This window comes from Ambystoma mexicanum, chromosome 7q, assembly GCF_040938575.1.
Source record: "Ambystoma mexicanum isolate Mex_15411 chromosome 7q, UKY_AmexF1_1, whole genome shotgun sequence".
In the NCBI taxonomy this organism is placed as follows: domain Eukaryota; kingdom Metazoa; phylum Chordata; class Amphibia; order Caudata; family Ambystomatidae; genus Ambystoma; species Ambystoma mexicanum.
In genome coordinates, this window is record NC_090941.1 from 1,028,908,993 (window position 1) to 1,028,925,989 (window position 16,997).

Consider the following 16,997-nt stretch of genomic DNA (forward strand, 5'->3'; position numbering starts at 1 on the left):
TTCACATGGCTTCCAAGCCACACCCCCCTTGAACACACTTAATGCAGTAATACATAATGAAAATATAATTATTTTTAGGGACATGTGTGAGTTAGTTCCATAGACGTTACCTATCTGTATGCCCCATATGGAATGGAACGTCTCTGGCCATGATGATGTGTCATGACCAATATTTAGTTAGAAATGTCTTTTTCTACACATTTATCAATGGAATATGTTGGTTTGCAGATTTCACAGCCATACACAGAACTGAGTGAGAAGATGAGCCACGGTGCAAGAGAGGGGGCAACTACTTCTAATGTAGCCATGGGTGATTTTCCAGCAAAGTATTCTTTTTAACGGAGTCCAAATGGTACAAGTACAAATCACATTTTGCCACAGAGACTTTTCAAAACAATATGAAAGATATGGCAGGTCCACTTTTTGAACCTTGGGTCGTACTTTACCAGTGAAAATAGAAGTAATGAATTTGAAGCCGGGTGAGGAGAGGTACAAATTAAAAGGAAGGCTGAGGGAACACATGCAGAGAAGATACCCACTTTGGAGTGCCCCCTGTCTAAACCATAGTTCTGTTAGGAGGGGAAGAGTCAGGTTTTTAAGGCTACTGAAGTCAAATTGGTTTTGCATACGTCTGAGAGAAGGTGATGGCGCATACTTTGACTTTAATTGAGGAGCCATCAGAAGGTGAGTGGTTCCTGCTCTAAGCTACCACCAAAGGCAGCATTTGTTAATTTTGTCTTGTAGGAACTCGGGGGTGCCCCCTACCTTACAGCTGATAGATATAACATGGCATAAACATTTGTTTTTGCTATTATAAGGTGCCAATATTTTGTTTTGTACCTTTGTAATTGTCACAGTCGTGTCATTCCTTCATGTAGACTTCCATTCAGACCCCACAATATCTCTCCCTTTGATACGTATCTTTGCCTGTTAAATTTTAGATAATTTGTAGGTTCTCTGCTCCAATCTGCAAATGTGTACTGCCCTCGAAGGCCCTTCTACTTCTTATTTACATTCCTTTGATGGATAAATAGGTGTCTTTATTTCAGCTCAGACTTCCACTTCTTCATTCCCTCACTTCTTTGTTTTAGAATACGTATTTGTTTGTCCCCTCCCAGTTCCCTGCACTGTTTTATCTTCCATGTTCTTACATGTTGACTTTATTGGACTACACATTTCGTTGATCTTCTTGAGTCTTTAGCTTTGTAGCCTGGTATTTTTCTTTTCTATTGTGTATCTGGGTACCCCGGTGTATGAGATTTAGATCCCATGCTAGGTGCAGACTTTACTCCTTACTTGACCCTTTTGTTACACGCCTACTGGTGCAGCATTTTATTGCATTTCTGAGGTCTATTTAATGGGTAACGCAATGTTGGTTTTGATCCCTCAGTCCAACGGAGGCATGGGAGACAGTGTTGGAGAGAGTCGCTCGACCTATCGGCTGCAGGTGATCAAAGCTCTGGTGCAGAGATACATAGACACCGCGAGACGCGAGTTTGAGGAGAGCAAGAGGAAAGGTAAGAACAGACCACACGAGGTGAACCAGCTGCCAAAACACCAACCCAGGGGCAGTGCCATCTCCACCATTTCAGAACCACCACTTCCTGAATGTGCTGTGGGACAGCGTCTCACCATAAAAAGCCATAACCTTTTCCCCAAAGAAATGAGAAGAATGCGATTGGGGCTGTCAGTCCCAACTCGAGCATGCACAGAATAGATGCAGTAGAAGTAGACTTAGGTGAATCACAGTTATGTGGAATGCTAATATGTGTGAGCCTCCCTGTGAGTTCCAGAGCGTTTATCATAGTCAATAGCGAATTCCATAAGTTGGATTTGCAAGTCTCCAAGTTCTTTTTATGTTCTAAGGAAGGACAGTGCAACATTTCTGTTAAATCATGTATTCTTTTTTTATTTTATGTAATGTGTTCAGCTCACAAGGAACCTTTCACATATATAGAAGAGAAAAACAATCTCAATAAAAAGGAGATTATACAGTAGAAAATTCATAAGTATATACATCATCATTTCAACCCAAAAAGAAGAAAAAGGAAAGGAATAACAGCAAAAGGAACAGAAAAATTGTACAACAAACATATATCCGGATCTAGGTTCAATCATTTTAAAACCTACAAGGGTAGTGGACCTTTAATCACCTTAACCCAAACCAGGCCTACCACTTAAGAAGTGAGTACACGGTTGTACATAAAGCAAGTCGATTGTACAAAGCAGGGTGAGCAGTTAGGTGGTGTTGCAAGGCCAAACTAACCCTAATCTTAACAATACAACATCAATTAAATGTACAAAAAATACAGTGGGGGAACAGACGTCCGAACCTACTATGCCTTGTGAGTATTCAGAACGTGCAACTGCAGCAAGGAAGAGGGCATAGGGGTAGGGGCTGGGATGTCCGTGCTCGAGGGTGAGCCACAGATCAAGTACAAGGTATGGTAAGTGCTATGCAGCCAGGAGCCGTGTTGGGTGGGAAGGTGCAAATCTAGAATGTGGAGGGTGTGCCGAGGCAAGTGCTGTAGTTAGATAGAAGCTGGGGAAATTGGGTGTGAGTGGTCAGGTAGCCAGAGGATGCATAAGGGTCCAAGACACCAATCACAGCAAGTGTGAGACTAGCAGAGGGGGAAGAAAGGAAGGAGGAGGAAAAGAGCAAAGTCTTGAGGTGCTTTCGGAACTTAAGAAGGTCCTTTTCAAGACACAGAGGGATGGGGTGGTTGTTCCATAGAAGGGACCCAGCTGAGGAAAGCGAATAACCTCCTGCTCTCTGTTTAGCGAAACACCTTACACACAGGGAGTTGGTGCCACAGGAATGTAGAGGTCTAGAAGGAGAGTATTTTGTAAGAGAGAGTTGCAGATAGTGTAGTCCCTGGCCCCAGACAGCCTTGCTGATGATGCAGAGGGATTTGAATTTGATCCGTGCAGCAACCGGGAGCCAGTGGAGACTTTGTAGGGCAGGGGAGGTGTGGTCCCTGGGCTTAAGGCCAAGGATAAGTCTTGCTTCTCTATTCTGGATTGATTGAAGGGGTTGCAGAGTGGACAAAGGTAGATTGAGGAGGAGGCTGTTGCAATAGTCAAGCCTAGAGAGAACCAGGGCTCAGGAAACATTGAGCTTCTGGGGGAAAGTGAGACAATGGAGAATTCCTTTGAGAGAGTTTAAAGTGGGAAGAAGGAGAGAGAGGAGTCAAAGATGACTCCAAGGTTTCTGGCTACAGAAGAAGGATCAGGGGGAGAGCCCAAGGTGGGAGGCCAGAGAGAAGGGAAGAAGGAGGGAGCATTTGTCCCGATCGGAAGGATCTCAGTTTTGCTGGCATTCAGGCAGAGATCGTTGGAAGTGCACCAGGCCTGGATGGCAGATAGGCAGTCAGGGATGAAGGATGAAGGAAGGTGCGAGTAAGTCTGCAGGAAGTCTGAAAAAGAGTTCAGTGCCGTCTGCATAACACTGAAAGTTGTGGGAGGGAGAGATGAGGAGTGCAAGCTGAGCAAGGTAGATGTTAAAGAGCCAGGGAGAAAGGATAGGTCCCCGGTGGAGAAGGAAGTAGGAGAGGAGAAGGTGCCCAAGATGACTTGGGAAGAGAGGTCAGTTAGGAAAGAGGTCAGCCCTTCCAGTGCCCGTTCAGCGATACCAAGGATATTGCGGAGCCTTTATATGAGGATGGAATGGTTGACAATGTCAAAGGCAGAGGAGAGATCAAGTAGGATGGGGACAGCTGGGGAGTTGGAGTCCAGTGATGCAAGCAGTTCTTCATGGGTGTTCAGAAGAGCGGTTTTCATGCCTCTGAATGCTCAGAATCCAGACTGATGATCGGGGGAACCACCGACAAGTTCAGTTTGCAAGTTGAGTTGGGGCAAGGCCAGCTTCTCAAGCGGTTTCCCCAGGAACGGGGTGATTGAAATAGGACGGTAGTTGGATGGACAGGTACGGTCTGCTGAAGGTTTTTTCAGGAGTGGGCACACAAGGGAGTGCTTGAGGGAGGAGGGGAAAGAACCAGCAGCAAGAGATCCAATGTTGTCTTTGAAGATTCTGAATGAGCAGGGGGAACCTATTTTGAAGAAGCATTCATAGAGCGGACAACTCTGGTAACTTCTTCAGGTTTGACAGGGGTGAAGGAGGAGAAGGCGGAAGGAGGAGGGTGAGTGGCCAAGGGAGGCTGGGGGGTGTGTGATGGGATTGGCAGGTGAGTAACAAGGGTGTTCAGCATGTCCTGAGTTTTGGTGGCAAAGTGTGTGGCTAGTGCATTGCAGAGGGCCTGGGAAGGAAGAGTCGAAGAGGAGACTGCAGAAGGGTTGGCTAGCTCCCTGCAGATTTTGAAAGGTTCAGCCTTGTTATTGGATGCACCAGATACCCGTGCCTGAATGTGGGCCCTTTTCTTGGCACGGATAGAGAGTCTGTATTGCCTTTGGAGCAGGCGGCAGGCCAGTTTGCCAGAGGGTGAACCTGAGATTTGCCACTTCCGTTCCGCTGCTCTGCACTTTGATTTCAGGGCTGCAAGTTCAGAGTCATACCAGGTGTCACGCTTAGAGGCGGGTTTCAGGCGGATCCTCATGATGGGGGCAAGGATGTCAAGAGTATTGGTGATGGCTGAGTGAAGGCGGCTGAGAGCACAGTCAGTGATAGAGTCTGAGGTATGGGGTAAGGGAGCTGAAGGAAGAAGCAAAGGCAGCACCTGACACTCGTTTCATCAGACAGATGTTTGAGAATGAGGTTGGTAGGGCTTTTGAGGGTGCGGTAGGAGGGCCAAAGGGACCCAGGTGGGAGGAGAGGAGAGAATGACCTGACCAAGAGAGAGGGGTGAACGGATGATGGCGTCCAGGGTGTGTCCAGCTGAGTGGGTTGGACCAGAGAGAAGGATTGAGAGGGAAAGAGAGGCGCAGAGGTCAATGAAAAGAGTGGATGCTGAGGCAGGGGTGTCCAATTGGATACTGAAGTCACCCAAGAGGGGGAGGTTGTAGGTGGTTGAAAGTAAGGAGGAGTAGAAATCAGCCCATTCAGAGAGGAACAGGATGGTAGCGCCTGGAGGCTGGTGGATGGTAGGAATTGTCAGAGTGGAGGAGAGAGAGATGACCAACTTGAAAACCAGGCTCTCAAAGAAAGAATAGAGTTGGGTGGGTACGATCGAAGAAGGGACCCACTCAGGATAGATTAAGGCAACCCCCACTGCCAGAAAAGTGAGGTCGAGGCTTGGAAATGATCTTGAAGCCATCAAGGAGGAGGGAGTCAAAAGCAGTGACTGAGCTGTCATTGAACCAAGTCTCGATGAGAGCGAGAATGTCGAGGTCAGTGTCTTCAAGAAGGAGGCAGATGTCAACAGAGTGTTTGTTGGCTGAGTGGGCATTAAGAGTCGCCAGGTGGAGGAGGTCTCTGCCTTTGAAGATTTTCTACAGGATTGTGGTACTCCGGTCAGAGGGGGAGGGATGGTGAGAGTGGTGGGCGAGAGACAGCAGAAGGAAGGAAGTTAATGAGGGAAGGCTGGATCCAGTCAAAGAGGAGGAGGTTGGGTTGAGGACCCTGAACCAGGATGGTGCCAGTGTGGTAGACATTAACGATGCAACGTGAGGATGAGGAGCCAGCCAGGAGGACTTCCCAATTAGTGTTACCGTTAATGGGAGAGGACGTGAAAGGGGAGAGACTAGAGATGAAGAGTCCATAGATCTGGAGAGGGGACAGAGAAAAGGATATCTGTGAAACCTCTCTGGAGGTTGCGCTGACATAGGTGTCTGTGATGGGAAGGCCAGGGTTTGTACGCATAATGGAGGTCATTACAACCTTGGTGCTAAGTGCACCAACTTTACCACCATGGTGTAAACTATGTTATGATGGCGGATTTACCGCCCCATTCCAAGGTGAGTGGGGCGGTAAATCCCCATTTCCCATTTTCCCTTCCCCATTCCCATTTTTGCCCCATAGGGCATAATGGGAGTGGGGAAGGCGCTAATTACGCCGCCGTAAATTACGGCGGCGTAATTAGCACCATGGCGGGTTAGCGCCATGGACTTTAACGCCTGCCAAAAGCAGGCGTTAAAGTGGGAATCCGGCGTTAAGGGTTAACGCCGTCGTTAACCCTTAACGCCGGGGTTGTAATGACCTCCAATGTCTTTTTTGTGATTTTTCATTCCAGACTTAGTGAGAGAGTGGGGGTTGGAGAATGAGTGGCAATTAGAGAAAATGGGAGAGATAGTGTATGCCATTGGGGTGGTGGAGGGAAGTTGAAAGGAGAGGGGAGACTGCACTGCACTGTTCTGCTTGATCTCACAGGTGACCTAGCAGTAACAGGGGGAGAACAAAAAGCAATGCAAATTTGAGCGCAGAATAGAAAGGGCACAAATGCAGTGGAATTAGGGTGCAGATTGTAAAATGCTCACAGCTGAAATCGATTTTCAGAGCAAAAGCACAAATGCAGTGAAATTAGGTTGCAGGGTGTAAAATACAGCTAAAATCAGTTTTCAGTGAAAAAGGCACAAATGCAGTGAAATGAGGGTGCAGGATGTAAAATACACACAGCTAAAATCGATTTTCAAATAACAGAAAGCAGAGAGAGAGAGAGAGTAGGTGATGATGATTGGCAGAGTGAGACAGGCACAGATTTGATCAGTGTGCTAGCGGAGGAGGCAAATTAATAGTTCAGCATCACTTATTAATGGTTCAACAGTTTGTAGGGCTGCTGGGGCCTAGGTTTTTGGGCGAGCAGTATGTGCACAGCAGGCTGCAGCATAGTTTGTGGAGGGGGTGTAATGTTGGGGGCCCTACTAGCCCTGGAGAGGCACAGACAGGAGCCTTAGTGGGAGGGCCTTGGTGGAGTGGGCTGGCTTATGCCTCCAACTGGATGATGAAGGCAAGGCTGCCCAATCAGCGGGCAGCAGGAGACTCACAGGGAGTTGTTCTCACTCCTTGAGGTGGCAGCGGCCATTTTTGATTAACTTTGAAAGTAATTCTACTCAATGGCCCATTCCTTAATGCAAAAGGAACATCTTTGCATTTGGATCCGAAAAACTATGTGAAATAAGGTGTCAGTGCTGCACTTGAATTAAGCACAGAAAGAAGCAAGTGTCTGAGCGCTCGCCGTGCAATTTTGGTATTTTACACATTTTTGGAAAAGCAGCTTCACAATAGCCCATCCGGACTAACCGGGGAAGGGGGGGGTGGAACGCTGCACCTGCAGCTTCCTAGGGTGCTTGCTGGGAACTCCCAGCCCAATGTAGCTTGTTTTTCTCGCTTGCCATCCTTAGATGCTGGAGTCGAAGGACAGACAGGAGCCTTACTGGGAGGGCCTTGGTGGAGTGGGCCGGATTGCCACCTCCTGGTGCCTCCAATTGGATGAAGGCAAGGCTGCCCAATCAGCAGGCAGCAGGAGGCTCACAGGGAGTTGTTCTCACCCCACGAGGTGGTGGTGGCCGTTTTGGAGTAACTTTGAAAGTGATTCTACTCAATGGCCCATTCCTTAATACAAAAGGAACATCTTTATAAGTTTATATAAGTTTTGCAGCCATTTAAAACACTCCCAGATACACGTATTACTCTCCACCCACCAAATATGATTGGACAAAACCTCTTCAAATAAATCCCTTCTTTCCTCAATTCTTCCATTTTCATTGGTCAGGCTTATCTTCATTATTATCTTCAGGTCATATGTTAAAGCACTCCTCTACTTGGGATTGGTTGTAGTAGGTCCTGACGTTGGTGCATGGTTTAAAAATTAGTATTGAAAAGATATTTCATTTCTAGCAATAACTGGCCTAAAGCCTTTAACTTTAAGTATGATTGCATATGGTCTTGCTGACTTATTTTAACAACTACAGAAAGGTCTGCTTAACCATTATTTCCCTTGAACTATAGATAGCCATCTCCATTCTACAGACTTCTGGCACCTTTAAAAGACCTTCTAAGTTATGCGGCTACATACAACCTCTGATGACCTGGAAAAACACTTAACCGAACAAATAGCCAAGATAACATGTGTTCCCTTGTAACATATCCAATCTACAAGGCTCCCACTTATCATACAATTGAAACTCCTAAATAGCTTTAGGCATTTAGCTTATCCCGTGTTTTACTACTGACCAGAATAAACAACAAAACTCTTTTGGTCACGCTTTCAAACATCAGGAGATTATATCTACTATCTACAAGACTTATCCAACCATAAACTCAAGGCTATTTCTGCAGAGGCTGATCACAAAGGTTGAGATTACCTGCCTCTTGTGTCTGAATTCTGTTTAGAAGTCATAGGGCATTTTGCAAGAGAGCCCTAACCACTATGTTCTGATTCATTGTAAAAAGGGCATTTATATTGAAATTCACACATTTCTCATGTATTTGTTTAAAGGTACATGTATTTTTTTATATTTGGTAGATTTGATACGTTATCTTTCTGTGTGCGTGCAAGCTAATATTGTATCGGTCCAACAAAAAGTAAACCACGCTCAGTTTGCCGCACCCCCGGTCATCAATATGGTGCTCACAACATCAATTCCTCATAAATGCAAGGACCCTCTTTGACCACCCCGACAGGAGAACTGAATCAAGCAGGGCCATGCATCGTTACTTTTTAAAACTGTATACTGAAGAGTAAATGCTATCATTTGTTTGATGTGTGCATATACTATTACTATGAACATACCATAGGGCAGGCATTCTTTGTACAATAATTAATAAAGAACAGAGCTGCCCTGCAGGAATCTGCTGTCCACAACAGGGCTCTACATATTACGAGAAACACATCAGACTGCCCTTTGCAGGCCTGACCGTTCACCATGGGGCAGCACCATTGTATCCTGTGCTTGCCTGCCCTCCTCCACAGGTCAGTACATAGGAAACACATACCTGGCTACCATCCCCTTTAACCAAAATTCTGAATCACCCGAAAATTTATCCATGCCTAAATGGGGATGATGTCCCTCTTCCCCACCACCATTGCCCCTGTTCTTTTTAGGCTTTGTAATCAAAATTGAGGTATCAGCAATGGGTAATGGGTAATGGTGATTGTCCAGGATTTCAGTCTACAAAACTGCATGCTTGCATCATCAAATAATGACACTGCACTTTCAAATGTATTGCATTTTGTCAGTTTGCACCTCATTTTCTTGTTGCAACTGAAATCTAGAACACCATTAAACCTTGCTAGAAAACAATATAGGATGGTGTTAGACAGGAGACTGATGTACAGGCTGTTGTGCAGAGACGACACTGTAGAACTAGGAGACCAGAGGTCTAATCTTGGCATCACCACATCAACAGAATTGTGAAAACATTGGGCAGACAATATCATCTCCCTGTGCTTCGTATCACTTATGCCATTCGAAAACGCTCCTATCAGCCCCAGAATTTGCATCCCTTAAAAATAGTTAGACCCAAGTTTCAAGAACTACATAACAAATTGACGCTAACTAGAGTTCACAGAAGTTTGGTCCTTACACACTTTATAAAATCCTAAAGGCTATTTCCTTCTTGCTTAGTCCAGAGAATCCCCTCTTTCTAGATACTTAATGGGGGCATATTATATTAATTAGTAAATGAAAGCGAAACTGTCCGTCCACCGACTATTCCTGCCTGAAACTTCCCGTGGGGGTGGTTGGCTATGATGGAGAACTTAACAATCTTATTTTTCCAGCCCACTACCTTTTCTACATGTGTAATGCTTTCAAAATATAGTAGAATGCTAATGGATCCTTAACCCACCCCTTTCAATAAACCTTTGCGAAAAACAAAGCATAGATAATTGAACAGATGTTGGGGATGAAAATGTCAGAGCATAGTGATAAAGGGATTGGTGTTGGGCGCAAGTTTCTGTTCAGCACTAATGCCAGCTCTACCCATTCATGGGTTTCAATTGTTCTTTCTCAACAGATCTCGGAAACCGTATCACAGAGCTCAATAAGAACGTCATTCGCCTGCAATCAGATGTCAAGCAACTGCGGCTCGCTGTTTCTGATGTCGGCCTGCAAGGGAACCCCAAAGACGGGGCGAGCGTGCTGAGCCGTTATATCATGAAAGTCCGGAACAGTTTCCATAACTATGACGATGAATCCCTCGGGTCTGGCAAAGGTTCTGCCGAGGCAACGGTGCACCAGGACAGCGAGGTGGCCAGCGTGCCAGAGGACGAGTGCCCGCCTTACCCAGATGAACTATCCTTCGTGACGGAGAACGAGAATGAGATGCCACCGCTGGAAAAGACAGAAAATGGCGAATTGAGTCTAGGCAATGAGGAGTGAGAATGAGTATAAAATGTATGGGTCTGCTGAGTATATAGTGTTCCTTTTCTAACAAGGGATCGCTAGGCAAATACGAAATTGCACTGTAGCCAGATGTTGTACACAAGAAAGGGAGTCTAGCACTGCAAAAAAGGAATGGGCCCCCGCTGTGCCCTCTTCCTTTTGGTATTGCCTTTTCAAAATACTCATTAATCATCCTATAAGATTTCTTCGGGTTCTGTTGATTCAAGCACTGCAAAACCTCATCTCTGGTTTGCAACAATGGGTTAATACTAACCCTCCCTAGGAAGACTAGAACGTGAGCAAGGATACGATGTTGCCTTCGAAATGAAAACATCTCCTTAAAAAATGCATGTCATGCCATATACATTGGAGCCAGAGTTAGTTGGCACATCAGCTTGCTTGTTCCCTCTCTTGTTTATTTTCCCTGGCAGATAGTCTGGTAAACAGGGCATGCCAATTTAGGTGCCCGTGGTAGAAATTAATTAATTCTCTGCATTCTACCATGCAATAATAATGATATTAATTTACATTGTTTTGTTTTAGGCCGGTTTGGGTACACACGTCTTGCAGAACCAGACGGTCCACATAACTCAGAAAGGCGCATTGCTGGGCGTGATTAATGAAACATATATAGTTTACTTTGCTTGTGCACACTAGATAAGGAATTTGGACCGGAACCAGTTAAATATGGAAGTGTTACCTTTTGGGGGAAATGTATAGCGTATGGGTGGGTAACATTCATTGAGATATGAGTTGGAGGGGCAGAATTGGGGTCATAGTTTGACTTTCTAAGTGAGAATATTTTTGGCATATTCGAGCACATAAGAGTTTGAAGCCGCATCTGGCTCCTGTGTGGAGCCGTTGTAGGTTTCTCAAGATGGGATCTGATCTCATGGGCTGACCACCAGTGCAACTGCGGTATTTAAGGGCTCAAAGGTTAATTTTGAGTAACCTTCTAAGGACAGCTTTCTTAAACTACACATTTGACAAGCATGAGGGCTCCATTAACAGTTATGATACGTTGTTAGCAGAACTTCTTAAGCGCAGCTTTGACCCGAGGGTATCTTGGCGCTAGAGAGTCCTTAGCCTAAAGGGAAACCACTAGGAAAAACAAGAGAAGTGTTTAGCTAAAAAGATATGTTGTTAACGCTTGCCGGAAGGCAAGATGGTCAACAGTAGCATGTAAGGCTAGGGGGAGTGAGTTCCACAAAGCTGGAGCCGCAACCAAAAATGATTGCCTCCCGATAGTAGTTCTAGAGAATCAAGGAACACACAGGAGTAGCTGGCTCGTAGTAAGAAGATTCGGCAAAGGAACATACTTAGTGAGCTTTTAATGCAGAGTGCTCTGGGGCCCTAATAGGCCTGGTGAACAAGGTACAGGGTTTGGAATTTTATTCTAGCCGCAACAGGAAGCCAGTGAAGGTTCTGTAGTATTGGTGAGGTGTGGGCAAATTTAGGGAAGCTGACAGTAAAAGTTGTATTAAGAACTTGGGTTGGGCAAGCAACATAGCTAGCAGTAGTCGAAAGTCCCTGAGATGGAGGCAGAGACTACCAGGCTCCACAATTTTGCCAGGATATACGGGTGGACTTTTCCCAACACCCTAAGCTTAGCATGGTCCAAGCTGCATCTCGCCTTAACCTGGGGTCATGCTGAGTGAGATGAGGCAATCTTTACTCCTATGTTTTTTACCAGAGAGACCAGTATAAAGTGTCAATCTTCCATTGCCTGGGTTGGAGATTTTTTGTGGCTACAGCTCAGTCAAGGATTGTTTGCCGTCTTGTACAGAGAGTAGATGGTCTCTAAAGTTTCAGTTTCAGATGCACTCTGAAAACATTTTTCTGTCCGTCCTGAGAATCCCTTCATGTGTTTTAGGAGTGCCGTGGGTAATATTCTCTTGTTACTGTTCACATGGTAAACGGGTACGACAGCAGATAAAAGGGCTGAAATATGCTTCAGGAAGTTCATATGGTGACTGTATCTTTATTCATGGCATCTATAAACCATATCATGGGTCGGAATGCTTGATTTTCTATTTTTTGGATCTGTTTGATGATTATTCCTTGTATACAACTGACACACTGTTTATGCATGAATTTCTGTAGCAGGCTAGAGGATTTGGAGCAATGATTTAAATTGATCAGTGCTGAGATACTATTTTGCGGTATATAAAAGGGCTTTATGGGACCTTCTGGGACCTTCTGGCCCTTCGGTTGGCCCTTCATAGAGAGGTGGGCCAATTTGTCAAATTGAATGGCAGCATGATTGGCCTAAAATTATTTGATGGATTGTTTAGTCGGAATAGGTAAAGTGTGTGCCGTTTATTACATGTGACTGGTAAGAGGCTGGTTGAAGAGAGAATATTTTAGAAGTTGTGGAGTGTGGACAAACACCACCTACTGTTTTGAGCTTGAGTTTTCACAGTGTACCGTATATATAAAGTGATGGTTGACATATCCAAAAAAATAACTTTATTTAAACTATAAAGATATCCTGAGGTTTTCTTATGGAACGTTTTAATTATAAAATAATTATATGCACAATTACTCCACTGTTAATATGTGTTTCACATCTGTTGCTTCATCAGGACTCAAAATGATTTGTTGGAAGTTACCAAGTTCACTGATTACCTATTTGGACAGCACATTTCTTTGTGAAAATTAAAATTCTTACCAATAACTTTGGCTAGCTTATTATAATTGAAATATGAAACATTACTTTTTGGAAATCTCTCACTTGATACTATGGGTGTGGTCTTTGATGCCACAGGGTGGTCAAGTATGAGGTCCTCCTCAGTCCTATAATGAGGGCTCACAATCAAGTTTAATGCTGTCACTATTTGCTTAACATTTTAAATGCTAAGATCTTACATACACATCAATAAGGAATTCATTGATAAATTAGTCTGACGCAGCAGCAGGAATTCCTATGGCAGTATAAGAGTTAACAGTAGCATGACGCTCCATCTACAAAGTTGTTCCCATTTTTTCCTAGTGCATGCTGTAGTTACATTAGAATGCAGAGGGTGTTGTTAAGTTATTATTCCATTTTGAGTTTAGGGATACAAACTCTTCCGGCGCCTGGGCTATCGCACAGCCCTAACTGGGAGTCGGGTATTTCATTGGATAGATAGCATTCCTCAAGGGGTTATGTGCTAGAATGAGACTGTAGATTTCAGAAGCATTTTCACTACTAGATAAAATGTGCAGCAGCAAACATGTGAGTTAGTCAATCCCAGGTTAGCCAGTACCTCATCAATAATTGGCAAATAGAAATTCTTCTCCATCATTAACTTAACCTGATCAGCAAATTAGTGCACAGATGGAACTGATGATAAAACATATATCCCACCCAATAACCTTGCATTTGCAGGAAGTGACAGCATCGGTTCAACCCTTACTGTCCTTAGCCATTACCAGCCTAAACTGCTTCACGTCTGCATTGGCCACGATATCTGTTCATACATTACATTACCATAACCTTATGATTCTGCAGAATTATCTCATATTTGTATTCATTTGAAGAACAGTGGTGTCAATTTGATCATAAATGACTTTGCAAATAACACTTTTATAGATGACATAAGCATTCCCCTGAAGGGTCCTTGTACATTAGTGCAAAGATGAGAACATGGGGTGTGCATGATTATTAGGGGTGTGAACAAAGTGGAAAATAGACTAGGCAGGGTTCGAAATTGCTGGGAGATACTTAGCTCCTGCTTCTGCCCTTGAAACCAACAGCTACCATGAGCTACGTTTGGCTCCCCAGTCGAACTGGTGCCGTACAAACATGCATCTGTGACATTAACTTTGAGTGTTTGAGAATGTTACTAAAGAAGAATTAGTACACATTTAAACATGGATGATACATAATAGCCAAAAAGTTAAAGCATGCTTCTCATGTGGAAGTTAGATTTGTAGTGCGCGGTTCCCCAGTGGTAGCTCCCGCCTACTGCGGGATACCTGACACTCAAGAGCTGGCTTTAGCTCCTACTCATCGAACCTGAATTTCGAACCCTGCTAGGAACAAAACAATAAAAACACGTGACTTACAAAAGTAGCATTAAGCTAGTGGGGCATGTTTTGAAAACTAAACACGAGTACTAATATACAAAAATACTCTATTACATGCCACTGACGAGAACGGTAGGGTCAGATAGAAGAATGAATGGGTGCATCTCTCTCTTTGGCCCATAGGTGAAGTTTGAGCCAAGCACTGAAGAGAACCACAGTCAAAATGGCAATGATTATGATGGGCAGTGGGTTTCAATGGAGTGAGGTGAGTAGGAAGAAAGAGCGGAAGTGAGAGGAGGCATGGGAAAGTGAGGTTGAGTGCAGAGAAGGCGCAGAGGGAACGAGATGGTGAGTAGACAGAGATACAGTCAGCCAGGTTCTGAGGAGCAAGACCATTGATATCCTTGTAGACTAGGAGGAGGAGCTTGAAAGGGGTTGTGCATGGTGAGCCAACCAGCATGGTTTCGGTAGGTAGAAGTGGGGAAGAAACTGGGTAGATTGGAGAGAGTGCAGACAGCAAAGTTGAGGACTTTGTCTAGAGAGAGGAATGAGTAGAGAGGATGACCAACATAAAGCAGTAAACGAGTTTGCTGAGCACCAAGGTGTAGATTAGAGTTTTCATAGGGTTGCAAGAAATTGACACATTTTTCGAATATTGAGAAGGTCAATACGAGGAGGGCGTGGGAGTAATGAACTATTGCAGTTAGAGGCCACTATCATATAGCATCCCGAGGCTACAAGCCTTGGAAAAAGGAGCACGACCATTGAACCACACCACCACACATCACCCACAAAGCATTGAACCACAGAGCCCCACCCTACTTGACCGACAAATTCACCTTGAGATCCTCCACCCGTACCATGAGATCCTCTAACTCTTCCTGCCTCTCGGTACTTAGATACAGCCTCAAAAGAGCTGGTGGCTCCAGTTGCCCTGTCCTAGCCGCCCAACTATGCAACACACTCCCACAGGACCTTAAAACTATCCAAGTATTCGAAAAATTCAGAAGATGTGCTATCACCTCGATACTTAATAAGAACTAACCTTATCTACACATGAGCTTCCTGCACCATGCCTGCCCATACCTGTCCCCATTTCTGCATGTATGACTTGAACACTCACATTGTACTCTTGCTTGCACCAATTCATGGTTGGAATCAAATGCTATGTATATTATGTACATTATGCACTATGTATTACCCTGTATGATCTACATTAAGTGACCTTTGTTTTACTATATGATTGTCTTGATAAAAATAGGAGTTGGGGTGCCCTTTTGAGAACTGGCAGCTGGGCACCAGAATTAATGAACAACAAAAGAAGGGGCGCTGCGGAAATACGGTACTAGCAACCTAAGAATTGTGCTCAATAGGTGGAGTACCTTTTCTCGGGCCTAGACTAAATTAAATCCTGGTTGTCTTATTCAGTGTGTGATTTGGACAAAAAACAACACATACGTCGTGACGTCTTGGATGAATGATTGTTTATGCGTGCAGGGGGTAGAATACAAACTATATATGGATAGGCTCCCAGGTATTGGGGGTTCTATTAAGTCCAGGTGGACCGCTGGTTGTATGCCAAACCCGGGGTCCGGAGGAGCCCCCGTTGCTGCATTCCGTGTTTCGGTGGTTTTAGGAACAAACTTATGTTACCACCTTCATCAGGGCAGAGTCAAAGTACCCTATGGGGGAGAAAAGAGCTTGAGTTATTGTTCACAGTATAGTGCCATACTGCATGCATGAAACCATGATTCAGAACAAGCATGCTTGTAATTCTGGGTAAGTTTTGCATATAGACAGGAAGAAACCCCTACTCAGGCAGAAAAATGTCTTACCTTGAGGGGCTGGCCAATCTATGGAAACGTAAGATTGGGGCTGCATGTCAGTGCCCGCAGCACCGCCACGGCCAAATAACGAATGGCCCGAACACTACGCACAAACAGAACACGTCCAAATATAGAGGCTGGGTCTTGCATCAAAAATTACATGCCTGTACAGAGGTAAAGGGGGTATACTAATTAGTTAAGTACCCTCTATTTTTGTCATGCACAGCCAGTAGATCCCTTGGCCAGCATTTTCCAAAAAGACAAGGAGTGTAGGTAAATATATCGAACCTACCATGGATACCTGGGATAACTCCACCAGGTGCTGCCCGATACTGTTCCTGTGGTGCTGCCCCTAAAGATTAGGGGTTTACGAGTTCCTCCTTCTCACCTCCTAGATTCGCTGGTGTGAGTGCCTGTGACTTGCCAACTATTTGGATGCGTACCTGCAGGGAGACACAAATAGGTATAGTGTGTCGTATAGTGTGCCCACTAGTGTACCAACTCCCTTGAGAGCGGTACACTTTGGTATGAGCCAAAGCTATCCGGGCCTGGGGGCAGGCTTACCTAAAGGTTAATCTAGAAGAAATCAGCCAACAGAGGTATGCTGGCATGTTCCTCTGACTGCAGGGGCTGCGAGTCACTCTTTCCTCGGCAGCTCCTGTGAACGAACCTGCATGCGCGTGTATGGCGTCGTGAACGAAACCCAGCGCCTAGTGCTCGTTGCTAGGCACCTGTGGGCTGGGAGGAGGTGGTTCACGTGACCACAGAGAGGTGCGGGCCCTGTCCAGCGCATCCAATTGGTCGGCGCACAGGGGGTGTGTGTGAGTTGTCTCAGAGCTGGGACCCCCCTTCCTACAGGACCGGGGGTGGAGCACTGATGGATTCGCAATTCGAAGTGTACAGAAACGAGTTCAAGGGACTATGAACAATTACATGTTGCCC

At 45.0% G+C, this 16,997-nt stretch overlaps 1 protein-coding gene across 1 annotated transcript in view; it reads left to right on the top strand.

Annotated features, from left to right (window-relative positions):
- LOC138528107 (short transient receptor potential channel 2-like) overlaps window positions 1-12,876 on the top strand; it is a 236,174-nt gene extending 223,298 nt beyond the window's left edge. Inside the window, exons 12-13 of the mRNA XM_069639559.1 lie at window positions 1,391-1,517; window positions 9,851-12,876. Of these exons, the coding sequence (XP_069495660.1) occupies window positions 1,391-1,517; window positions 9,851-10,215 (492 nt within the window). The 3' untranslated portion in view covers window positions 10,216-12,876. The remainder of the gene's footprint in view (window positions 1-1,390; window positions 1,518-9,850) is intronic.
- The last annotated feature ends 4,121 nt before the right edge of the window (window positions 12,877-16,997 follow it).